General features: G+C 34.1%; 4 protein-coding genes across 4 annotated transcripts; 3 read left to right on the top strand and 1 right to left on the bottom strand.

Moving 5' to 3' along the window:
* Positions 1-2396: 2396 nt before the first annotated feature.
* Positions 2397-5663, top strand: LOAG_16597 (hypothetical protein; the record flags this gene model as incomplete). Its single annotated transcript, XM_020449248.1, has 8 exons — positions 2397-2452; positions 2727-2883; positions 3147-3260; positions 3767-3886; positions 3958-4077; positions 4449-4576; positions 5071-5254; positions 5463-5663. 8 exons carry the CDS (start codon positions 2397-2399, stop codon positions 5661-5663), a joined length of 1080 nt encoding a protein of 359 aa, XP_020307263.1.
* A 150-nt stretch (positions 5664-5813) lies between these two features.
* On the top strand, positions 5814-10865 carry LOAG_16596 (patched family protein; the record flags this gene model as incomplete). Its single annotated transcript, XM_020449247.1, has 13 exons — positions 5814-5838; positions 6007-6137; positions 6969-7056; positions 7350-7359; positions 7382-7544; positions 7748-7861; positions 8149-8276; positions 8417-8551; positions 8689-8800; positions 9355-9544; positions 9699-9824; positions 10165-10292; positions 10557-10865. The coding sequence occupies 13 exons, from the start codon at positions 5814-5816 to the stop codon at positions 10773-10775; spliced, it is 1569 nt and encodes a 522-aa protein (XP_020307262.1). The 3' UTR covers positions 10776-10865.
* A 348-nt stretch (positions 10866-11213) lies between these two features.
* Positions 11214-21667, bottom strand: LOAG_16595 (hypothetical protein; the record flags this gene model as incomplete). The annotated part of the gene is made up of 19 exons (XM_020449246.1): positions 21381-21667; positions 20833-20945; positions 20370-20485; positions 19872-20012; positions 18926-19095; positions 17765-17913; positions 17444-17601; positions 16631-16745; positions 15717-15854; positions 15171-15338; positions 14563-14749; positions 13987-14355; positions 13563-13692; positions 13338-13468; positions 12810-12980; positions 12550-12665; positions 12133-12283; positions 11863-12009; positions 11214-11291 (listed from the first exon to the last, which is right to left on the bottom strand). Exons 1-19 carry the CDS (start codon positions 21474-21476, stop codon positions 11214-11216), a joined length of 2844 nt encoding a protein of 947 aa, XP_020307261.1. The 5' UTR covers positions 21477-21667.
* Positions 21668-24878: 3211 nt separating this feature from the next.
* Positions 24879-25530, top strand: LOAG_00409 (hypothetical protein; the record flags this gene model as incomplete). Its single annotated transcript, XM_003135949.1, has 3 exons — positions 24879-24945; positions 25062-25153; positions 25258-25530. 3 exons carry the CDS (start codon positions 24879-24881, stop codon positions 25528-25530), a joined length of 432 nt encoding a protein of 143 aa, XP_003135997.1.
* Positions 25531-26348: the final 818 nt, after the last annotated feature.

Raw genomic sequence — 26348 nt, 5'->3', positions numbered from 1 at the left:
AGTGTCCAGCTCGATTTTGGCTAAGATTGCTGAATTCAAAGGAAAGAATGAAACGATATTTAAGCGAAAAAAAAGCGAAGGTTTTCATTCACGCCCACATTAACTTTTCGGATTGAAAGATACTGGTGATCTGATACATTTGATAACGTTAAACAGGTGAAATTCTGGGATGGTACAGAAATAAATTGTATCGTTTTTGGAGAGGATTAATTGCTGATATGATCTCCTCTGGATGATAATGAGTTCAAATAATTGCGAAGTGAGCCGTTTTTTGATCATGTTTGTTAGAGTAAACTAATAATTCATGACATCATCCAGATAGAAGGCCGGAAATCATAAATGGTGTCAGTGAGAGACAATCCCGTAGATTCGTCGAAAAATCATGTTTGATGGTAAGATTCGAAAAAGTCAAAGTAATAAAAAATGCTGAGTTTTAGTCGTTAAACAAAAATGACGCCTATAGCACATGCAAATTTGAGGTTACATTTTACACTCGTCATTAAGATGACATCATCTGGAAAGGAAATAATGTCGTCCCGCAGTGAAGAACTTGCTACACATCACATTTCAATTTCTAAATGTTTCCTTGATATCGTAACACTGACTTCTAGGGCAATTTTTTGGTCGTCGATCAAAAATTGAATGACCGGTACCTGGCAAATAACGATGTAAATGGAAGATCCCATTTTCCAATTCTTCCATTTTCCTGCTCTTCTTTCTGACTTCATCAAAGTCCTTGTTTAGAATGCATTAAAAATGTCACAATTACGGATGCATACTTACATTTAAAGTCATCTCCCCTATATACCTGTTGATTAATTAATTCTGATCTTATATCCTATACACGCACTCCAATAATTTTTATCGATGGCTTAATTTACATACCTTCTGCTATTTTATCTGTCCATTTTTTCAACAGCACAATAAAAAGTTGCAACGATGAGTTCAAGGAATGATGAGGGGTGTTTATAAAAAATTTAGTTTCTCCACTCACTGAGATGAGAATTGGATCCATCAATAAAGGTTCCGATGAAAAAAAAATACAATTCTCTATAGGGGGTGCATTATCTGCTATATCAAGCGAAAAGTTAATTGATACATATATTCATCAATTATGTACCACTTTGATGATTTCTTCTTCCCTTCACTGCCATCCACTGCAATATACACATCTGGTTTCGTTTATTCCTTCTTTTCTGTCTTCTTTCAGTGAAACATACCAATGATAAATGTTTCAAGCATTTTTTCTTATCCTGCTGCTTGTTAATTACCTGGCTATGTTCCTTTTCTTAGGTTCTTTTAAGTTGTCTTCCGACTAAACTCGTTAATTAAGTGAACTAAACTCGTTGATAAGGAAAGCAGCAGACTTAGATAACAGTCACAAGGAAATAATACTGCTATTTTGGGTCCTTATCTTTTTCGTTTCCAAGCAGCTCTATGAGAACTACTTTTTGGAATTAAACAGAGAGACTAACAAGCCATGGAATTCATCTACCAATGATTTCAACCGATTAAGTGGAGGGAAAGTATTGAATTTTAGACTATTATCTATTAATATAGATTTTCCAGCTGATTCTAGAAACTTCACCAAGGCACGTTGATTTTTATCAGTTAATCAAAGTAACTAAAGTCAAACTGTGTGTTTACATGCTGCGCATTTTACTACTCATTTCACTAATCTCTTCAATGCCCTTGAGAAGATTATTTCTTTTTCTTTTCTCCCATTGTTACCAACTTCTTTTTCTCTCATTGAATATGAAAAAGGTTTTTAACCATTTATATGATTTTATCAGTGCTATCCAAGGGATTAGAAGGACGACATATCTCTCGTGTACCGTTGATGTCTAAATTGCTGAAGGGATCAGAGAAGTTTTAGATTTTAGCGCCAGCAGAAGCAGTTTTCATCTAATTAAGTGTCTACATATCATGTTGTGCACCAATCTAAATTTGAGTAGTGAGTGGGATAAAAAAAAATAATAAAAGATGTTTCCCATCGATCTATTTTGTCCTAAATTGCATTATTTACACTCATAAATTTCACATTTCATTTTTTTCAGGACTGTGATATCTTAGACTTTTGTAGTTGTGGATGTGGAACAGTTGGCAGTGATATGTGGTCATTAACAGAGGGATAGACCTAATGTAAATATCAGTAAGCAGCTTAAGGCTGCACTGCTTGTTTATAAATGAAGAACGTGTTTAGATTGGCATTTTTGCGATTCTAGAAAAATAGACGTTTATCATAGTTTGAAGTTGAATTTTTAAGAAATTTAAATCAGAGACTTCACTCACTTTCAATTATCTGAAAATATTGATGTAATAGAAAAAAATATAAATTTTTCTAGAGCGAAAAAGTACTACCGCAGGAAAAGATGCTGTCAAAAAGAAATGCTAATATGAAAACACTCTCAGAAGATACTATTTTTGTGCAGTATCTCAAACGATTTTTCAGGTAGATTTTTTTTCAAATTCTAATCACCAGTTGTTAAGTCGTAATAATTATGTCATAATAACTCTATCAATATGACTGTCATTTTTATGCAATTTTACCAAAGTCAATAGTGTCAACGATATACTAGTACATCATGTTATAATTAATTCATATTCATCACAAAAGGTAATTTCCATAAAGTATTTTGGTTTGAGAAATAAATTTCTTTCCGGATTTCAAGTCTTCCACTAATATTTATTAGTCGCGTACGGTAGTTTAAATTGATTGTTTCCAGGTTAACTGGCAGAAATGTTACAGCTAAGCCGTATTTCTTCATTTTCATCTCTTTATTTGTTACCGTGATGTGCTCCTCTTCTATTTTGTTAACTAAAATGACTAATGATGTGACTGATTTTACGCCAAAAAATGCACGATCTCTCAAAGAATTGAAAGTATGACAATTTTTTTCGTAATTGTTTACTATTTTTAAGGAATTTTAAAACAGGACAATCTTAGTTTACCTATTAAGTGGTAAAGCCTAAAAAACAGTTGCTGTCCATCTATTGCTTTCTGTTTGGGCGAGTCATACTCCCTCCTCGCATCATCACCTCTTAATTTCAATAGTAATCAGGTAAGCCTAAACAATTTTGGGGACATATTTGGCATCTTTTGACCTGAATTTAATACCGAACTGTGATTGCTATTTTTTTTACAGATTTACAATGATTTTTTTGGCCATGAAGGCTACCCGGTTGTAGTTTTCGTGTTTATAACTGCTAAGGACGGCAGTTCTATGCTAGGCGTCTCTCAGCTCAACGAAACTGTTCAGGTAAGCTACTACGATTGTTTTATGGTATATTACAAATTAAAGTGAAGAGTGAAAGGTTAGAAATTAAAATTATACTTTCAAATAAAAAAGATTGAAACCAATTAACAAGTTCCTTTTCACCAGGTTATTAAGACATAACATTTTCTTTTTTTTTTAGCATGCATTACGTTTTAGTAGGACTTACGCCTGGAAGTTCATTACTTTCACCCTTTTGAACTTTGAAAAATTGCTCAGTGAATGGAAAAGCTTAATATTAAAAGTGAGAATAGATTAGAACCGAAAACGGTGAAGTCCTGTGCAAGAAGTTTGGACAAAGTAAAATTAAGCTATTGCTTTGTATTTATGAAGTTAGTAATTGGAAGAGAAATTTTTTTTCCCAAGCTTTTAAAATTGAACCAAAGAGTAAATTAAGAACTTCTGTATATTTCAATATTATCGTATTAGATGACATAAGCTTACAGGTATATCATCTCCTTGATAAACATATATTCCTATGCTAATTTCAGTTACTTGATTCAATTGCCAATGACGTGGAAATAAGAGATGAACAAATAAATAGAACATTAGTTTTTTCACAGTTCTGCACCAGTTTTTGTGAAGTGAATGAACCAATACGGAATATCTACGTATGTTTTAATCTTCGTTTTATTTTATATTACTCTAATTCCAATCTAAATTTACGCAGCTTTAACTGTAGAATGGTCTTTTGATAAATGAACAGTACAATGGAACTTCGGCGCAAATCGATCTTGCTTATCCAGTAAGCACCATTCTCGGTCAAAGATTTCGTATCGATGACAATTTCTTTGGAGTACAAGTGAGTTTTTTATATTTTTGAAATTCAGTAAAGATACAATCATCCTATTATGACATCATTATATTTCAAATACCTTTGATCCATTTATTACAACCATTACCCACAGAATCCGACTTAGACATTTCATGTCGTGTGAAAAAAGCAGTGATTGAGGGAGGGAAAAGGGGATGAGATTAACCAAGCAAGTTAAGAACAGTTTAAAAGCAAAAGTGATGCAGCTAGCATTAGCATTACCCATAACCTAGCGAATCAACTGAAATGCTTTGTCTGTTGGAATCTTAAATTTAGAGCTGTAGATCGGCAAATAGTCCACATGCTGTAAGTATAACTTGCGAAGTTGCATCTCCCATGTCAATTTCTACCGGATGCAGATCGGGAAACGGAATATTTTGCTGGATACTCGCTTGGTGTTATTGCAATTCCGAGCTATACTTCAAGGTAATATTGATAATAATAACGCTGAACGATACGAAATGGCAGTCACTAATTTCATACAAAAGTAAGTTGAAATTCTGCCTTTGTTGAAGCTGATTTGGAAGTCGGTTACAATTAGTCCTATGAAAATGGTGTTATCAGCAAGAGGACCTAATAAAAATTAATTTATTCCCAGATATACAGAGATTCAGCATAAGCATTGTCTTAGTAGTGAAAATCTCTCACAACAAGTTTACCCTCTCTTTCTCTTCGTTTACGACAGGTTTACTTCTCTCTTCCCTTCATTTACCATTAAATACATAAATATAAATATTAGATGAATAACTGGAATTAAAAACTTTTCTTATATTTTCAAAAAAGCGAAGAACTGTTTCACTCAAAAACAAAACGATAAGATGTCGAAATCGATGTGATATCAAATCCACACCGATCGTACACAATATATTTTATGTCTGAAAGCAGGGACACTTGTTGAAACAATGATCAGCATTGCAGATACAGCATTCATTTCAAACTTATTGCTAAAATTAGAATTGATTAATAAGTTGTTAATTTCAGAAACTTCACATCAAGTATAATTAGTGCTGTTACAATGTCATCATCATTTATAACTGCTGAAATTGTCCATGCCGGCCTGAGTTTACTACCATTCACTGCAATCGGATTTGTCATCATGTGCATATTTTCCACTGTAACAACAATTATTAGTTCTATGCTGCTTTCTCAATTTCGTTATTTCAAGGTAAATTAACAGGATTTGGACGAAAAATTAAGAGAGGAGGAGCACTGCGAATTAATTAATAAAAACCAGTTTTTTCTTTTTTTCAAATGCAAGTATCCAAATTGATCATTAACTTTTGATTCATTCCCAAATAGAAAGCAGTAACTTTTTTATCGGCCATAACCAATGACTGATATGAATATCAGCGGTATTTCATCATCTGTTATAGATAGTAACAGCGATAGCAGCTTGTGTATCGCCACTTCTAGCCTGCAGTACAGCTCTTGGTCTTCTGCTATGGTGCGGTTTACGATTCGGTTCTATCTTGTGCGTGACACCGCTCTTAGTCCTGGCCATTGGTGTGGATGACGCCTTTATGATGATGAATTACTGGCAACAGACTTATCATCAGTACCGTTTCTTCACTTAAATTGATTTAATAAAATAGAAGTGATTTGGAAAGTTAAGAAAATTGTCAGCAATTTCCAACAACACATAAATACATTACTTTATTCATTATAGAAAAGTAATAACTAAAGAACTTTTCAAAGATAACGAAATGGAAAGACTAACCAAAAGAATGTGTAATATGCTGCAAGAAGTTGGTAAGTGTCACATCACTTGTCTCTTAAAATTTCAAAAACTTCCAAAAAACAATATCGAGCTCCTACCTTTTGAAATGATTGAAGCAAAATGGGACTGAATGATGACCTGCAAGTAGGAATGACTTTCTTAGTTACTATACTCCAGTAATTTCTACAAAAATTTTGCAGGTCCTTCGGTTACAATAACCACGTTAACAAATGTACTAGCATTTGGGGTGGGAATGCTTTCGCCAATACCCGAAATTCAAATTTTTTGCATCGGAAACGCTACAGCGATGATCCTTGACTTCATCTACCAGGTTTCATTTTCGCGCAAATCTGGATCCATTTTCATTTTCATTAGCTCTAAGACATTTAATATATTCATTATATATGTAGATTAAACCAGGGAATTTTTAGTTCAGGAGTAGAATAATACTGAATCAATGAATAAATTAAATGATGAATACCCAATACGAGTAATCGTTACTTTACCTCTTATAAGAATGAATATTTCTGCGCTGTTTCACTATCTCAGTCCAACACTTAAATATAACAAAGTAATACCACTACTTCTGAAAATTATTAACATTTCAAATTATAATTGATCAATTTTAACACATACATCCAGAACAATCAAATCATCTAACAATTGAATTTCATAGACAAAGTAACAAAAGATATTGCACTTGATTGATTTGTTGAAATTCTCAGTACTATTCTTAAGATCATTTTTTCTTAGATGTAAAGCCAACTTACCTCCTCTCTTTGTTCATTGATAATCTCGCATGTGAGCATTTGTTACTTCCAACCGATAAATTGTGACCAAAGGAAAAAAAGAGATTGTCGTCTATTATTTCTCACAGCTCCCTCTTATACCATCCTTTTCTCCTTATTTTAGCCATTTTCAGTATCATTATATTAATTATGTTCCATTTCTTTTGAGTAAATTAGTTCTGTTGTAGCAGTTAACTGCCACTTCTTTGGCTTAAACTATAAACTAGCATCATCTCTCTTCTCCAACTAACTTTCATTTCCTTTTCAACATTTTACTGCTCAACTCAGCGATTGTATAAACAACAGAATGTAGAAATGTACGGAGATTTGATTTTCGACTATCCTACAATATATGACTGATACGATACATTTAGATAACATTATTTGCCGCCATAATGGTAGTGGTAGAACGTCGTGAACTACAGATCGAAAAGTCTATGCATTCAATGGAACGTAAGAAACGTAAAAATCTGGACGATCTAAACTCTTTGCTCAAAAATTAAGTTTATTTTTTAAATTTACTATCACTTGCAGTTAGGAAATTCTGGGTGATGAGCTTTTTTCATGCATAAATAAGAACAGTCAACAATAATTTGGCACATGATGGTGCTTAAGTTCTATTTTCGGTAATTCGGAAGTTCTGATTCATAATTAATTGAATTCAGATTCATTGGCGTGTGCAGAACCAAATGATTCATTCCTGTCATTTTTGCAACTGATGTTTTTTTTCTTTTTTTCTTTTTTTCAATTTGCAGTTCTTTGGATGTTTTTTTTCTCCAATTTACAGTTTACTAAACAAATATTGCTCTATTTTGTGTTCCACATCATTCTCCCTGTTTACCGTTGCTGGTTTACTCTTCTACTGGTTGTTGTCTATATATGGTGCTCTTACTATCAGTGTTGAACTGAAGCCTGAGAAACTGATAAAGCATGATTCAGATATTGTTAAGGTATGATGATATATATTTAAATAATCTTTTTATGTTCGTACTTTATATTAGAGATGAGAGGACTCGTTTTAGACAGTCACAAAAGTTTATATACCCACTAGAATCTATTCTAATTTGTTTATAGTCTTTTTTTTCACTCTATATAATCTTAAATAGAAATTATTGGAACGACAAAATACTTCAAAAAAAAAAACATTTTCAAGGTCTTACAACTACGGGATGAATACATTATGCCGTATTATGCTCCAACACTTATCTTCGTGGGTAAGCCAGGAAATCTGAACAATTCTAATAGCATTCGCATATTGCACAAAATTGTATGTACACAATATTTTATTATTGATTCCTTCTATGTTTCTCCATTTTGAAATGGTTACTTTTCGGCGTATGAATTGATTAAGAGTCCAATTAATCGGACAGATATTTTGGTAAGAAAAAGTGTAAGCAAGTAGAGAAATTCCTCCTATCACTTATTTCTTTAAAATGACAGCTTACGATTCTTACTGTGACATGACCTTTTCTCGAAAATTGATGATGCACGCAACGCCCGAACTTTCAGCAATCTGTGCAAATGAAAATAAAATGAAATGGAATGTAATTTTAGGTAGATGATTTCGAAGCACTGCCGAGTTCGGTGGGACAGACAGCAACAAAATTTTGGCTAAGAGATTATGTAGATTTCATTGCTGATACAGAACGAGTTTCATTTGACGATTTAGTTGACAACAGTCGGTAAGCTATTCTTTCCTTGCAGTGTTGCTTGATCTCTGGCATTTATCTCACACTGATGATGTTTTCAATATGTTATGCAAAAAAAAAGACGTATAGAAGGGTCACTATTACCGCCACTACGATTGTAATTGAAATTTCAGTAATAATGATGCATATGAATTTCTGGACAGGAATTTAACAGCAATTAGCATCAAACAGTATGAGATCCAGAATTTCCTTGCATGGCCAGAGTTTCATTATTGGAAGGGATTCATGCAATTCGATCTCGATAAACAGTTAGCTTCTTCAAGGCATTATTATATATGGCAACATTTAGCGCTAATTATCAATACTTATGAAGGACTAGCTATATAAATTAGCTAACTGATAAGATTTTGCTTTCAAATTTACGAATTTGTTTATTCTATTTTAGTGGTACAGGGTATTTGAAAAGTTATTTCTTCATGATATCATCGCATTCTGATCTCGGAAAATGGTCTAGTCGTGCAAAACTATTGAATCAGTTGCGAAAAGTTGCCGACCGGGTATTTCTTTTTGTTTATAGGACAGTTTACAATATAATTTTTCTGAAATTTAATCACTCAAAATTAACCTTTTCTATTCGTGACCCATTACCATTTTTGCCATTTATCGTACGGAATAACTTAACTCTCGAATTTCGTCTATATTTTCCCGTTTTTGCACCATAAATTTCTGATCACTTCCAGTTAATAATTCAATGGTTTTTTTTAGTTTTCTTTAATAGTTCGCACTTCATTTTTTCATGTAAAATAAAAGAGAAGGAGATGAAATGATGATCAAATCTGACAAATAGCACTGGATAAAGGGGGGACAAGGAGGGGTCATCTTCAAAATGCTCTTAATGATAAGTGCGAGCTGCTCTATTTAAAATTTCACAACATACAAAAAATATTCTGCATCCATAACTTATACAATCGATTGATACTCATCACTTTAACTAATGCATTTCAACGCTTAATCTAATTCTCAACTAATTATTGAGATATTTTCTATCAACCAATAAATTGCTTTCCTAAACGGTAATCCGGTTCTCATCATGAACTAATTCCGGTTGCAGTATTCAATGTATGAAGTAAGTGTTTTCGATGATGATGCGAAATTTCTGGATATAATCGAAACACTAATGAATCAGACAATTCAGTCATCTGTCTTTACAGTGATCTTTATGATGTTTGTTTGCTTCCTCTTTATACCGCAGTGTACTGCAGTCATCATCGCTACATTCTCCATTTTAAGTATCTTCATTGGTAAGTTGAAAGAAAATCCTTTTTAAAAAACAAAATCTGAATATTTTTGATATCTGTAATGGAAGAATGATAGATAAATTGGATAAAACTTGAAGGAATTAGGATTAACTAGAAAAAAATATTTAAATGGTATAAAGTGAAAAAATTATTACAGGTGTACTTGGTTTGCTATCGTTATGGAATGTTGATTTGGATCCAATCGTTATGTCAGCCTTGATAATGTCCATCGGCTTCAGTGTCGATATTCCAGCTCACGTCACTTATCACTTCTTTCGAGCTGGTTTGTAACTATTCCATCAGAAAATTTTGATTGTGAATTTTTATTAGTCATTTCATCATTTCTATTGTCCACTATCATACACCGTCTCGACGACAGTTATGTTTGAGCTACCGAAGTTTGCTTTTTTGTTTTTTCAATAAACTGAAGATTCAAAAATCAACCAGAAATGAATTAGCGATTCAAACTTGAATTTTTTATGCCAGAAATCATCCAATTTATACACTTCCCTTTCATTTCATTTGTTTAATTCCAATTTGTTCTGTTCAAATGTGTTAGCTTTTCTAAACAATAACGCTATGTTATTTATCCACTTTTATCGAAGAATTACGATCATTTCTAGATGAGGACACAATCGAAGCTTCCCTTCAGCACTGCTTTGGAGCAATCGGATTTCCAGTACTGCAGGCTGCATGCTCAACATTACTTTGCGTGCTCAGTCTTCAGTTTAGCGATCTTCATATGGCCCATGTTTGTTTAAACTATATTCCCTTATAAGGCATCCCTGTCTTGTTGTATCGTCTCAATGTACCTTGAGACATAAGGGACTTTTAGGCGCTTCTGACATATTTGCGAATTTTCAAAGCTTTAGTATTTGAGCATGTTATATTACCAATATCGTTTTATTATCAGTCATTCATTTATTTTCTAGTATAGCAAATTTTACATTCTTTCGGTTTGTCAAGAATGATCTTTTAATAGAGTGTAAATTAAACTGTTTCTTACATTATTCAGGTTTTCGTGAAAACGATGGCACTGGTCGTAATAATTGGTTTTATACATGGTTTAGTCGTAATACCGGTATTATACAGTGTTATATCCCGTATTCGATATCCAAGAAGAAAGGCAATATTTGATATCACTGCTACAACCTGCCCAAAAGCCATGGCAATATCAGAAGATATAACTGTTACGCTTGCAGTTGATGCAGAATTGAAAATTTCCGTCCTATGAGTGTCTTTTTTTGTTTTAAAATAGATACCAATTTCTTATAACACTATATTTTTCCACAACTTGGTTACTTTCAACCAGTCTTGGCAAGAGTGATGAAATATTATGATAATTTTCATGCCTTCTTTTAGTTGACCCACCCTGGAAAAAAGATGATATGAAACGAAACTTCTTCAAGTATATCGGCAGCCGTCATTTAAAATTAATCACAAGTGACAAGAAAAACAACGGGTAGAAATACAAATATTACAGAGCTATACAAAAAATTTGTTCTTCACAAATTCGATGAAATATCATCCAATTTGAGGGCGCTTCTAAGCATAATAACTACCAACTCTTGCCCCGATCCGAAACTTCTGATTGCCGTATCGTACCTCGCAAATAATACTTTCCACCGTGATAAGCAAAACAGCCGAATTATATGATAATTTTTGCTCTCACTCATCGTCCCTTGTGTGCTTGAGCTATAGCTATTTGTAAGCACTGCACCCATTCTTCAGCTTTGCTTTGATCATTAGCCTATAATTTCCATTTGATTTGATCATATTCTTGATTAGCAATTTCAGCTTATCGTTTCGTTAATCATATGATTTCTTATGCAAAGAATCGTAGAGTTTTGAGAAAAAAAAAGCTCCAAAATAGTTTTTAAAATCCACAAAAAAATTCACAAAAACAAATATTAGGTCCTTGTTAAAGCTAGTCTTTGAAGTGCTTAGACTTGCTATCATTAACATCAGTGTAATGCTAATGAAAATGAGCAAATTGAAGACATTGTTCACAGGTAGTATTTGTTTTGTAAGTTAGGAGAGGAATCTAATTTACTGGTATATCAGAATCATTTTGAAATCATGGATGCTTTTACTTGACAGCAATATGGATGAATAAGCAATTATTTTAAATCATTTAACATGTGCAATTAAGGTTATTATCGCAGCTCTATCATTTGTAGTGAACCATCTGTTTGTCTTTTTTTTTTTTTTTAAATTATCGTAATAAAATGTGTATACGCTATTTGGTTACTCGTGTACGTACTGATTGCAAAGACGATGTAACTAATTCTTGACTCTTTTTCCGTTAGCCTACTAATTACCTTTAAGATGTAGGAAATATCATCATCAGTGAATATCTCGAATGCTTTCGGTAGTGATTTGCGGCTCTTCCTTCCTTTACCCAGTGATTTCACAGAGCGTATCTTCCGTAAATCAAGGGCTGGAGAGATAATTTTGTCGTCTGCCGCCTAAAGTTTGCATAAGTAATAAATGTTTTGAATTTGTGACATCATAATGGCCTGAAATTGATTACGTCAGAAATTAGGCTTTCACGTTATCTTTAAAGTATCATGGCATAAGACTTAACGTACATTTGAAGTTTCTTCCCGACAAATTAGTGCTGAACCGGATAATGTGAAGTATTTAGTATGCCAGCGTTTCAAGAATTTCCATCGTCCTCGTTTCTCTTTCAGCTGGCCTTCAAGAACTGGCAAATGTGGTGAATCCGACCGTAAAATCGTCCTACAGATAGGTCAAACGCGTGAAAAAAAAGATTAAAGAAGATCTATACCAGATCTTCCATCAATTAGCCATATTTGAAGCAAAATAATAGGGTAAGAACATGATGTTTTTCCAGCACTCTAAAGAATTTCCGAAGAAAATTGTCAAGTATGCGATGTCATCATTTTATTTCAGAGTTATGAAGCAAAACTATTAGTTTTAATTAGGAATTATAGTGCAATTAATTTGCATTTTAGAATAACGTAAAACCGAAGGAAAGTAATAACCTAACGCGTTCTGGATGGCTACAGCTAAAGCAGGACCATTTCTGCAGTGCCGTATTGTAGGAAAATGAATCAAAATAACGGGCATCGAGAAGTTCTTTTAAAATTTGTTGTTGTTCCTGGAAAAAAAGGACAGCATAATAGATCTCCAGAATTATTCAAGAGGTATTACATGACTGTTTGAACAAGGGGTGCAAAAACCAAACGAACTGAGAAAAGCAATAGAACCTGAATTATGAAACAGTACTTTAAACATTAAAAACACTCGAAAAACAAATCTTGTGAGCCGGAAATGCAGAAGTTACAAGCTCTAGAAAAGGACGATTCCGAGTCTGCGCAGAAGGAAGAGAGCTCCAACAATTGGACAATGTCTGATACATTTCAGAACATTGGGCAACTACCTGACCGGTTGTTATGATGCTTGCTGCTTCCATCTGAATCAAATATCATATTTCTATCACTAATACATCGATTTTTTCCTTTATAATACATTATCAATGAGATTTACAGTTATATCAGGAGTAGAATACCATGCCGATGGAATTTTAAATATTTTAATTCCGAAAGGTCAAAATTTTTTCAACTCTCGAGACAATCTCTAGATTTCTGCAAACTCTTTTTGCGAAAGACGGCAGCATACCAAAAATTCAAGCCACCTTGAACTTCAGTTGCTCAATGTAAATTCATTAATAAATCAGGTTCAGGGAGGGTTTTAATGGAATTAATGCAAATACCAAAAAAGAAAGTAATCCAAAAAATAAAGAAGCCATTCACAGCAGTGTAGAGATTACCTGCAAGAACATGAGATGAAGCCATATAGGAGCACAATGTGTTTTAAAACTGAAAAGTTGGTTTGAATCATATATACAGTGGTCATCGGTTACTTCACACCGGAAATAAATCCGCATTCGATGTTTCACTCCTGGAAAGATGACAGCTTTTATGGTTTCGAGAAATAAGCTATTGAAAGCAAGAATTAGAATGCAGTAAAAAAAGAAGGATGAAATGCCATGTACCTTTATTACCCTCTCCGATACAAAGCACTGGTATTGGATATGTTTTACTGATATTATGAATATAATTTTGTATTTTACTTCGGCGATGATCAACAAATTGTAACACCACGTCTCCACGATCTATCGTATCCTATGAATGTGTTTTCTTTAATCCTATTTTTGAAATTATATCTAGTACTGAATGTCAACTTGATATATTTGAAAGCTGAATTTTTCCATGTACAAAATATATAAAAAGAGATAAGTACCAGTAAAATGTTCATTTTTATTTTATGGTTTATATAGCTCCTTATTATTTATCCACCATTTAAGCTGACAAGCTGCACTGTCCGACAGTATTTACCTCTTGAAGCATGCTGACTTTAAATGAATTTACTCAACGATTTCGGTTTTCGATTGGAATCATAAAAATAAAAAACCCAACCGAGGTTTGTGTCTGTTCTCGTCCGTATGCAATAGCTATATCCGTTGATACGGCATCACTTGTTGCGGTAGTGTTTGTCGCTGTCCCAGCGTGGCTGGTTGATAAAAAATCCTCCAGCACAGAATGTGGTGGTATCACAGGAGCAGAATTTCCGACAGCTGATTTAGAATTAACTGAGCCACTATTTACGGGAAAAGTGGTTTCAGTAACTGATTTTGTAGTCCTGGGAGCACTAGCGGCTAAAATTGTCGCCGGAGCTGGTGTTGTTATCGTGGTAGCAGGTCGCCCTACCAGTAATGGCATCCATTGCGCAGCATTCGTTCGGCGCTGGTGCATTGCAAGTGGACGTACCCGGCCATCCTTACCCATCTGCAATATTTTGATGGCAAACAAAATAATATTTGCATGAAGTACGCCTAAGTGGTTTTCAAGGTCACTGCAATGAAAGAGACAGTTGTGGTTGCCGACATTTCACCAGGCGCAGTGATGTACTTTACACTCCTGAAAGACCGTTTTGACGATCTCCGCTCATTATTAACTGATATGAAGTTTGAATATTCTATTCAAAACTGCAACCTGTACGGCAGTTGGTAATAACGGCGAAGGGGCCTTCTGCTGCACTGTTTGTCCTTTTGGAGATTGATAAGATGGTGGCGGACATATCGGTACAAAAGCAACACCATTGCAATGTCGATTGCTCTGAGATGATATTATGGATAACGGGGAATCACGGGATGTTGTTTCAGCAACTGCTATATTTTCACTATAAAATTTTTTCGTTACTGAATTATTTTATAAAATTCAGTGCGTTGGATTTATAATCTATTCATGTGAAAATGATATGAAGAACTGAAAATCATGCTCATCTACTTTAAGATAAGAGTTTAAAATACTTAAGTATCATTCTTTTGCAGAATAATAGATGCAAGAAATTGTATTGGAATGAAGTGAACAACTGGGACGATATTTATAGCAATGCAACTACATTTGCGGTGTTGACTGATCCTAATCGTATCAAACAAATAGAAATTTTTTGTCCTTTTATCTTTACTACAAACAAACCAAATCAATTCCACCAACACAAATGAGAGCTGTTTTTTGTCCGGTTTGTAGTCTTCATCTTGTACCATTTCAAAAGTAAATATGCAAATTCTGGATTTCAAGAAATAAAAGCGAATACCAACATGTATGGATTCAAGCTACCGTACGATCGACTGGTTTGATTAATAAGGGAGCAGCTGGATCGTAACCTGCTACACATGTACGCGTTTGCCAAATTCTCAGTATTCTTATCGAGTTCTTGTGCCGAAAGCTCTGCCGAATCACTGATATTTACCGTTGTGCGAACACCGCTGAAACATTCAAACATCAAGAAACTTACCGAATTTCACATAATATTTTCGGAATTTTCTGAATAAAGGAAACCGAAGTGAAAGATTCAAGATTTAACTATCCAAGTCATACATGAAAAATGTGTAACACATGTAAACAATACTTCTTCGTTTGAATCAAAAGCACAAGTCATCTCTGACTCATATATGATAAATAAATTACGCGTTTATACTTTCATATCCCTCATTTCACCAAGTTATTTTCTCCGGAAAACTTCAATTTCGAAAAATTATAATTCTAATACAAGTTGCAACAAAAATCGAAGGTAATAAAAGAGGAAAACGTAGAGATGACGATGAAATACCGTATAGGTGGCGCCGGGAAAGAAAATGAATTACCTTGAAATGATCGGAGCGTCAATCTTGAAGGATAACTTAGAGACAAGAGAATCATCAGAGTGCTGCACACCCATACTACCGATAACATTGACCATGGTGGCATCTTCATGACATTCTGCCTGGTACAAATAACCATTTCTGAATCAGTTCTTCTTTTCGGATTCAACAATGTGATGCATAATAAGGTATTCTTCAAACCAGTTTTTGATCGGTTTCTTACTGTAGCTGCTAATTAATCCTTTCATAGCTTCCTAACACAAAAAGATCTCGTACCACCATTAAATATTCTGGATTAAATTTTAGGATTTGATTGATCACCTCTGGTTCAGAAACTAAGAGTCAGTACAGTATTTCCCGAAGAATAAATATATGTACAGGCACAGGAAAAGATGGGCAAATGGAAATGAAAGAGCATTTTCAAATGTATTAAATAGCGTCTCGCCTCTTCATCGTCTATTAAGTATTTCAGATTAGGGGGGTCGTTTTAATTTAATTTAGGGGGTCGTTATTTGATTTACCTAAAGGAAAATCTTAAAGAGGAAGCAATTCTCCTCGAACCTGTAATTTCCAAATCACATCATTTCTGTGCTCTATTTGGTCGCTTAATAAATGATTAACTTTTTTAGTCTTCTTAGTCACACACACTTTCTTCATCTGAATAGCTTAACATCATTAAAATATGTATTACATTTCCCCATAATTATCGATGTTTTAGCAGTGTTACTATTACTATTACTACTACAACTACTATTATTACTACTGCAAGTGGTTTTTGCATCCACTGAGTCTTTCGTGATAGAAAGGATATTGCAATATTTACAAAACAATTTTCAGAGATAAAATAAGCCGCAGAACTTTTCTGAGGATAAAAAATATAAAAGAAAAAAATTCCGAAAACAGTAGCAATAACAAGCCTGCTAAGTGCTCGGATCCTTGAGCAAACAGCCGATGTAGAAGGACGCGTTTCTGGTATGGAACGTATGAAAGCAAGATGCGGATGCACTGCAGCTGGGAAACATTCCGCCACACCTGTAATTAAGTGAGAGATCACACTATAGAGAAGCACTCCCTTTTCATTCCCATAAAAAGAAACTGTAATAGTTTGAAGCGTGGCAATAACAACAAATCGAACGAAATTCATAGCCACCCATTCTGGAAGCATTATTTCATGAGGAAAAACAAGACAAAAAAAAGAAAACAGCTTCCGAACATAACCAGAATAGGAAGATCTCTTCCGAACATAACTAGATTAGGAAAGTCTCTTCCGAACATAATAACTAGATTAGGAAGGTCTCTTCCGAAAATAACCAGATCATCTCCCAAAATGTTGCTACATTAATATATTTCGAACAATTGTACATCTACGCATCTAATATTATGTTAACTTCCATCTAACACTTCCTTCTAGTGCTCATATTAAAATATAAAGATATCAATTACATGTCATCTTGGAAATACATTACATTAGGCACTTCAATACTTACCTAACCCGTAAGAATATATTAAGCGGCATTTTGATCGATTTTATTCACTTCGAGTAAAAAACATATGTGAAATTATCTGTTAGTTAAACAGATTCTTCAGATAATATATGTACTGCCATAGCGATACTTTAGCATTTGTATTGTCTTCTGTCATACTTTGCTTTGCAGCTATTACTATTGCTTATCATCTACAACAAATTAGATGATATGCAGTATTGCTTAATTAATGGGAAAAAATCACACTTTCAATTTCTTTGAGTATTGTGGGAAGAGAATCAGAAAGTCGACAACTCATCGTTATCAGATCATCCACAGCAATATGTGCCGCGTTACTATCATTCCTTCCAATGACGCCAATTATTTTGGCCATTGTTGCCAAAGTGTTGTCCGAATCTGCTGTTCTGTAAACTACATCTTCTATTCTGCAATTCTATGCTGCCATTAGCTGTAAAATGAAGTTGACAACTTTGAAAAAGAAGAGGGATGACATCCTATTTCCTACCAGGTCGTTTTCAAGAACATTAATAACTAACTAGTCGCAATGGAAAAACGAACTGAACTAACTTAGCAGCTCGACGCAGTGCATCCAGGTGTGGAACCAGAGCAAATGTCCGATTCAGTGAGATAAGCGACAAGAAAATGTGAAGGACAGCAGTGCGAGTAGGTGGGTGAAAAAGAAAAATGTCGAGATCATCCAGATGTTTGAGAATTAGCTAAAATTATTTTAATTCCAAACCTTTTTCAAACATTTGGGAAGTAATAAGAAGAAAAAAAACCGAGACAATTACATATTAAACAATAACAGTTGTCGCTTATGTTAGAAAATCTGTTAGAAAACTGTGCGCATTATCTGGCATTAGTTTTTTTGTTTTCATTAGTCTCAAACTGTATTAATTTTGAGATGCGACTGCAAATATTAGCAAAGAGAAGAGAAAAAAAATAACCAATTGCAATATTATCGACGCAGAAGCGCAACATAATATGAATTGCTCAAACCATTTATTATAATGTAAATGTTGCAGTCAATGAAATGAATTTACTACAAGTGCTTGTGAAGACAATAAAGGATCACCCTAATAACTTATTTGATTTGCGCAGGTTCCACTCCCTCAGTAGTGGCGGCTACTCGGCATAGTATTTCGCCCAAACGTTTTACAATAAAATATGGATTATAGGGTCCACTACTTCAAGCCATCAAATAAAAGTGAAGGAAATACATTCGCACATTAATACCGTCACTTAGGCTATTTAGAAAACTCAGTTTCCATTCGAAGGATTTTAGTTCCAATTTTAACTTCAGATCTAATGGAGACACAAAAATATGCACTGCCAACCATTATCAAACACGATATCCAGAGATTCAGTTCAGCCTCGTTTCAGTAATGTTATGATATATTAGGCTGTGATTTTTCACCACCAAACCCTACAGCTTCCCCAAAAGCATACTAGCATAAAATAAGCCAGTGAAATCAGTGATCAGATTGTTCCTTGGAATTCTCGAGGAGGAAATAAGTCGTTGGTAGCTGGGATAGTTCAGCTTAATCCGATTAACACATGGCAATAAATGCCATAATGACTTGGCTAAAGCTTACACAATAATTCTTCGCCAATTTGCGATACTATTTCTATATTGTTTCATTCCTTCTCCAAACAGAATCAAATCCCTTGAGAAGTCTTCATTCGGGGATTTAAAAGAAATTTAGTTAGAAATTTCGGGGGACTTACATCAGGATTAGCGTTAGCAACCATGGATGTAAACTGCAGAATGGAAAGACGTTCTGATTGATCCGTTTGTTCATTCTGAAGCAATTTGAGAATCTGCGGAAAATGAGCATGGAACGGTTCGCGATTCTCCGGATAAAGCTGCGGAATTACCCTCACCAATGAGAAGTTGCCTAAACATTTTACTGGTTGGAAAAACAAAATCCAAAGGAAATTTCATCTTTTCCAAAATGGCAATTAATCAAAAATAAAAAATGCTACCAGATAAGCGCATAAGAGTATAGTCTTGCATCAATAATACTGTGAAGATTAAATAAGCTCGAGGGAAACAGAAGTTTCTAATTATGTTCCTAATTCACGAACGAAAATCATCGAAAATAAAGTGCAATATTTATCTTAGATGAAACTCACACGCAAATATAAATGAGAAAAATGCTTCGATGTTTAATAAAAGGCTAAGTTAAACACTTCTGGTATTTTTGCTAAATTTACAAAACTCGAAAAAAGAATGTAACAATTGCTAAAGAATTTAAGAAAGAAAGAAGAATTTCCTTAAAACTACTCTCTGGTATAACAGGATTCGAGCAAATTAGATTTCTAGCGTTTGTGAACGAAAACCATTAAAAACAAATTTTAATAGAAATGGTTTTTCAAACTCAAAATTTTTATTTATGGGCATAAAAGAGCGCCGAAAATTGTGATCTTTTTTTATATTCAAATTCGGCAATTAGTAGTTTACCTTAATACTTTCTTTACTGTCTGCTACTGTTTTATCATTACTTATTACTAATTTAGAATCTGTGGATGCATAACACAGAACGCTGATAACAATCGAGTTTCTCTTCTTCATTCACACAGTGATCATACCTATCTTTCCTAATATTTCCTAACTGATTTCATTAATTCAGTTGATTCTTTTTGCTATTAAAACGATGTTTTTTAGACTGACCGCTAAGTACATTAGTGATAATTTGTAGGGAGTATTGTGCAAGAAGACGTCCATTATGTATAGCGGCCAAAGATAAATACCCGGTAGTATTTCGAGTTAACTCATCACTTCCGCAACTTAACGCCCGTATTGCTGTTGGCACTGTTACTGTCATCACCGATTTCTTATTATAATGCTGAAACAGTAATTGTATTAGCTTTCAAATAAATTCCATGAAATTTCAAAATCATCGTGAATCACAACTGGGGTTGTGATAACGATCTAATGTGGTTCACTAATGAATAGTGAAGTGTAGCTAGGTTAAAATAATAAAGAGGAAGATATTTAGAGTAAGTGAAAATACATTCTAGCATGTTCATATGAAGACTATTGTTCCGCAATAATCCAAATATTTCGAAGTATAACAGGTCAAGATAGCCCGAAACGGTCAAGGATAATCCTAAAAAAGGTCAAAAACTTACAAGAAAAGGCTATTGAGAAGTTCGCAGGCAATCTTACAATGTGGCGTGTCCAAGATAACACCACTTAAATCAGCAGCGGTCATCTCATGAGTCAAACAGCTACCAAGTGTATCGACTAACGCTGGAGCATAAGTTTCGATGCTATTCATTTCACTACAATTCGCAATTGCCAATGAGAGAACTTGCACGCAGATATGCAAATTTCCACCAATCTTAGCCATAATGTGCAGTTTTTTGTTTTGTTTTTTTCTTCCTTTTTTTTCAAAAGAATTACTATAATAGCTTGATGTATTTACTTCATTCGATTTAAGTACAACCATCCTAAAAGTTGAATGCCTCGTTTCGTATCAAATACGTATTGTAACATGTGTTGAAAGTCCTAGATTTTGCAAAGTTACCAAGCTCAGAAAAAATGTAAAAAGCAAGATAAAGTTCGATACAAAACACGTTAAATTACTGAGAAACTAGGACAAAAAAAGGAATAGAATAAAACAAATAACCGGATTGCAGCAGTGATACGGGCCAAGACGATCTCGACGACACTCTGGTCGTTTGCATTACGACAGTAGTCAGACGCATTAAAGATTGATTTGATTTTCGCCAACGTTCGATGCTACAATTAAAGACGATGTTAGCATAATCTAACACTCACCAATCTTGTGAACTTTTTGTATCTTATATTAAAAAAGCAGATCAATGCAGTGGGACCGTACTTGAAGTGAACTGAAGTAACTAAAAACAAACAACGGGTGCAAAAATTAATTGTGAAAAGATGGTACCAACCTAATCAGGTCTAACAGCACTATTTATAGCTCTCATGAAGAACATCGCAGTTAATCATCAAAAAAAAAAAAAAAACCAATGCCAAAACAATGCAAATAAAACATAACATGGATATTTATAGAATTTCAAATGAATAATAACACTAAACAAAGATCAATTAAGGCTTTGGCATTATCCAAAGTAATTCATTTTACACATTCTCATTTTAGCACCACTATCTATGAATTTCCATTTAAATCTATAATTAGATGGAAATTTAACATACCAAATCAGTGATGACGTCATAATCGGACAAAGTAAACAGTTGTCCAGCATGTGAAAGCTGTCGGTGTTCCAGAATTCGCACCAATAATGTGTGCATTATTATAATGGATAGATCGGATGGAATTAGTGGATAGACAGAATTGAAAGGTTAATGTTGATAGAGAGAAGTGAATTTTTCCGCAAAGCTAAATGATTAGCAACGGAAATGTTCGTCATCGTTAGTAATACTTTCCATTTCATTATATGAAAATTCAGAGATTGTACGTTACTCACTGCTCTAACAAATCTGCAAAAAGGCAATACAGGAAATTAAATACTGAACCATTTTTATTGGTGATATGTTTTGTTGTGATTTATAACCTGAATATGATGTGATAGTATTGGTAGTATACAGCAAAATGATGTTACTTTATCATTGGTTCCCTTCAAAAAATATCTTCTGACTAATATATCAAGCAACTACTCCACCAAACAAATTTAGCGTTTGGTGAAACAATCGGGTGGAAGAGTGAGAAACAAACTTGAAAAATGATGTAATTGAAAAATAGAAAGATTTTATTATGAACCAGAATTAAGAAAAGATCACTGTCATATCAATGGTTTAAAGAAATAATATCTTCATAAAGTGAAAAGCAATTTTACTTCCGCATACCGCAAACGTTTTGAATAAAAATCAGTGCGTTCATTTTTGTTCCTTCTTCCATAAAGGTCTGCATATTACGCAAAACTTACCGTATACCACTATAACCGTTAATCAACTATTCGTACCATTTTATCGTTTGTGACACAAACTGAAAGTTATTGAGGAAGGAAAAAAGATAAAGAGAGGAAGGAAAGATAGTGATAGTGAACTTCTTTGATAGAGTGATGATTCATGCCGAGGAATTTTAGCCTCATTTGAGACAAAATCAGTTTAAATCTTTGAACAGAGAATGAAGAATTAAAACGAAATCATAAGTTAGTGATTACAAGGAATCGGAAAAGTACGAAAACGATGAAAAGATCTGTAAAGGAGAGAAATTGACAAAAGTTTTGAAGAGTAAAAAGTTAAGTCTATACATATAAGATAACGATGGATCCTTTATATTTTTGAGGAGTGCCTTTTTTTTCCCTTCGAGACAGTGACCCTTTGCAACATCGAACGTAGCAGCAACAATAACAAACAACAACATTATGAGAATGATACGGCATTCGAAACGTATTCAAACATCAATTTTAATATCCCCTTCATTTTTATCCATTGTCACTCTTCATCTCAGCCTCATTTTGAAGTTAGGCAATAACAGTTGACTTACATTATATCATCAAGATCTTTGGCATCAGCACGATGATCTTCACTTTACACTAAAAATTTCGACAGCGATATTTCAAATTTGCATATCTTGAACACACTATTTCAAGAGGTATCACTTGATTGTGAAGTTGCACCTGAATTTAACTAATTATTATGCAGTCTACACTCCTTTCCCAAGGGTGACTGAAATTTCTGAAACAAAAATTCTCTGCGGCAAAATTGATGCCGCGAATGGTTATCGCGATGGATGTGCGGAGTATTTATAAACATTCAGGGATAAATAAGCAAACGTCAATTATCGAACAAGATAATTTATTGAAAGGAAATAGTTTTTGATGAGTTAAAAAAAGACTCTTTGGTGAGATATTTGGATAGATGTTGATTTGCAAGAGAAACGCGCCTACTCTTCCAATGACTTACTACGGGCAAAAGGGGTTGACTTGAACCGCATGTGGCCGATCTACCTGTACAACCATACAAAGCAGAAGCACAACGACTGGAAGATGTCATCGTTATTGTCTCCTTCACTCAAAACTGGTTCTGGGCGTACTCGGCCCACTCAGTAGAGCTAAACAATCATCACAAATGGTAGCAAATAAAATGACAATTTAATCACTTTTTTTTTTCAAAATTAGCAACCCGGAATCACTTATTTTATCAGAGCCTTAAATAGTTATAAGGAAATGATATTGCATTCAGAAGCAAACTCTGGGTTTAAGAATATTTCCGGATGAGAATAGTAGCGAGACAGAATTCGATGAAATTGCTTTACTTCGATATCTCTCTAGTAAATCATCAACCCCCACAAAATAACAATTCTTCCATCATCCAACAACTTATATTAGACATCAGATTCATAATATATTGGAATGGATCACTTTTCGTCAAATTTTAGCTGGTATTACTAATTAAAAGATTTATGTAATTTATAATAATTATAAAGTTCATTTCACTGTCAACTGCTATGGCAATATGTTTAAGATTTGACTACTTAAAGCCAAGCTGATGCTCCTTCTCGAACTGAAGCTGAGAAAGCAAGTCCTTCCGGAATTTAAGAACCGTTATGAATAAGATAGTTTGCTTCTGCAATATTGCAATCATCAATGTCATCAAATAAGAAAATTTTATATAATTAGATATGGAATTGTAATCTTGCGCTATTCAATCGTATATTCATATAAGTAGATGGAATGATTCAAGGTACAGTTTGTAACAAGCAATGCTGTCGTGAGGTAGAGAAATCTTTTAATGATTAATCAGTGCTTCTGAAAGGTAGGAAGACGTTTCAATAAATAGTCAATAGGTGCTGTCGAAAGATTTTAATGTGAGTTAGTTAACTAGTGCCACTAAATTTAGAAGGCAGTCGACTTCCACGGCTACTACTGCTGCTGCAAATAAAAAAACTCTTCCTGCAGACATAAAAGAAAGGAATTCTAAACTATTCCACTGGGGTAATCGATGACATTGACATCATCATATAAGGCAGAAGTTGCTATCTCCGGAGATTGCTATCAATTTTCCATCACAATACCTGCAGTAAATACTTTTGCTGCCCATTTATCATTTCAAGCTATCCTTTTGTTATTATAATGAAGAGGGAAACTTCCTGATATAAAGTTCCTGAAATCGTTGGTACTTAATTGGGAGCGTAAGAAAGCGATAAAAACGACAATAAGCAATTTGAGTGATCAATTGGAAGTGGTCAGTTAAGCAGCTTACTAACTACTCATTGTTTTCATTGGGATAAAACTTAGGCAATATCCAAATAGGGCAGAGCAACATTCCAGAAGCTTTACGAAAAGTACAGGAACAATGCCATTACCCTCTTTATTAAAACATCGGATTGTAAGGATGATTGCACTGCTTGTATTTGTGAAATACAACAGAGATATGTTGCTCCTTGTAGCCGAAGCAGTGCAAGAAATTAAATTTTACTTTCGGAGATAAACAGAGGTGGTGACAAAGCTTCGTGCAATATTTGCATGCAGGGATGTTTATGCCTAAGCTCTATCAATCACTTCAAACTTGATCTTACCGTATTTCACCAGGCATGGGATGCACTTCAATCACTTCTGATCAATTTTCCTTCATTATTTCTGAAAGTATCATAATTCGAAGATAGTATCCTCTCGTAGGTTGGCTGATTACTTGAGAACGGATTAGTGCTTACTTAATGGTGAATATCTCTAGACAGACATGATCAGAATGGCAGAATTAGGAGCTAGAAGAAAACTCAAAAAGCAATCAGTCCCAGTACGTATATCGAAAATTGGTACTGCTATGAATCAGAATGGAAAGCATATTTACACACACATACATACATACATAGATATATACATACATACATACATACATACATACATACATACAATACGTACATACATACAGTACGTACATATATACATACATGGCATATACATATATACATGCGTGCATACATGCATGCAAATACAAACACACACGTACAATATATATATGAGGTATGTTTGTGTGTATGTCTGTGCCTGTATTCTCCATAAATTGTTTTAGGGACGACAAAACGAAGTTGCATAACAGATGTGCTGACAAGAAAAGCTTATTTTAGGAGGGACAGGAAGGATGGCTCACACGTCAGGTAGCAATAGCAACAGTGGGAGGAACAATGGTGGAAAGGATGGTACTGATGATCGAATCACCGATACTCAACGAAGGGGAAACTGTACAGCAGACAATATTGTGGCTTTTTCCGGATATACATCATTTTAGAGCCCATTTAGGCTCTAAAGGGACAAGGAATGGAAGTCATGGCAATCTGACCCTTGACAACTGCTCAGTCCTACAGAATCTTGACAAATCAATTCAAATTCCTTTCCGATGATATACCTTAAAGTAACTAGAACTACCCGACAGAACAAAACGTTTGAAATGCATTTGAACTGTGATCAAAACATCTCTTGTTATTTCTTGCAAAAAGCATCATTAATCTTCTGGTAGCAACGTTATGAACAGAAATAGCACCAATTACAAAAAGTCTAAAAACCACTTATTTACTAGGTAAACACCACTCCCTATACTCGTTTAATATTTAAGCAACTTACAATGGAACAATTCCGAAGTACAATAATTTCCCACGTCAAAAAGTACGATCGATTATGTGATCTAATTACACATATGTATTTTATTCTGCATGACTAATAAAATGAATCGAGCACAATGGTGGAGATGCACATAGTCAACGACATGTTGGAGACCATCATCCATCTTCATTACCATAATATTTTTATTACGAAAGATATCGAGATCGTAATATCGAGAAAAATAGTATTACCTGTGCAATCAATATCGTATATCGATGCTGGAAGGTTATGCAACAAGAGAATACATACTGAAGTGCTGAAAATGATCTATTAAAATCACCAATTCTAAGTTCCAAAAGTAATTCAAGAACGGTAGTTTTTGCAAGATCTCTATACCTTACAAGTGCTTGAACTTTAAACTCCCTGGATTCCTCGAAATGTTTTCCCCTCTAACTATAGTTCTTCTATTTTATTAATGATGAGTTTAAAAAGTGTGCTCTCATTTACTAGTCGTTGCATGTTGCTAATAAACTTGTGTCTATTTTATGCAGAATTCAAATTAAAATAAAAGGGAAAGCAGAGGTTTGACACAATGTTTACTTTCTCAAAACTGTTAGTG

The sequence above is a fragment of the Loa loa genome, assembly GCF_000183805.2.
Source record: "Loa loa unplaced genomic scaffold supercont3.9, whole genome shotgun sequence".
In the NCBI taxonomy this organism is placed as follows: domain Eukaryota; kingdom Metazoa; phylum Nematoda; class Chromadorea; order Rhabditida; family Onchocercidae; genus Loa; species Loa loa.
This window is presented reverse-complemented; position numbering and strand designations above follow the sequence as displayed.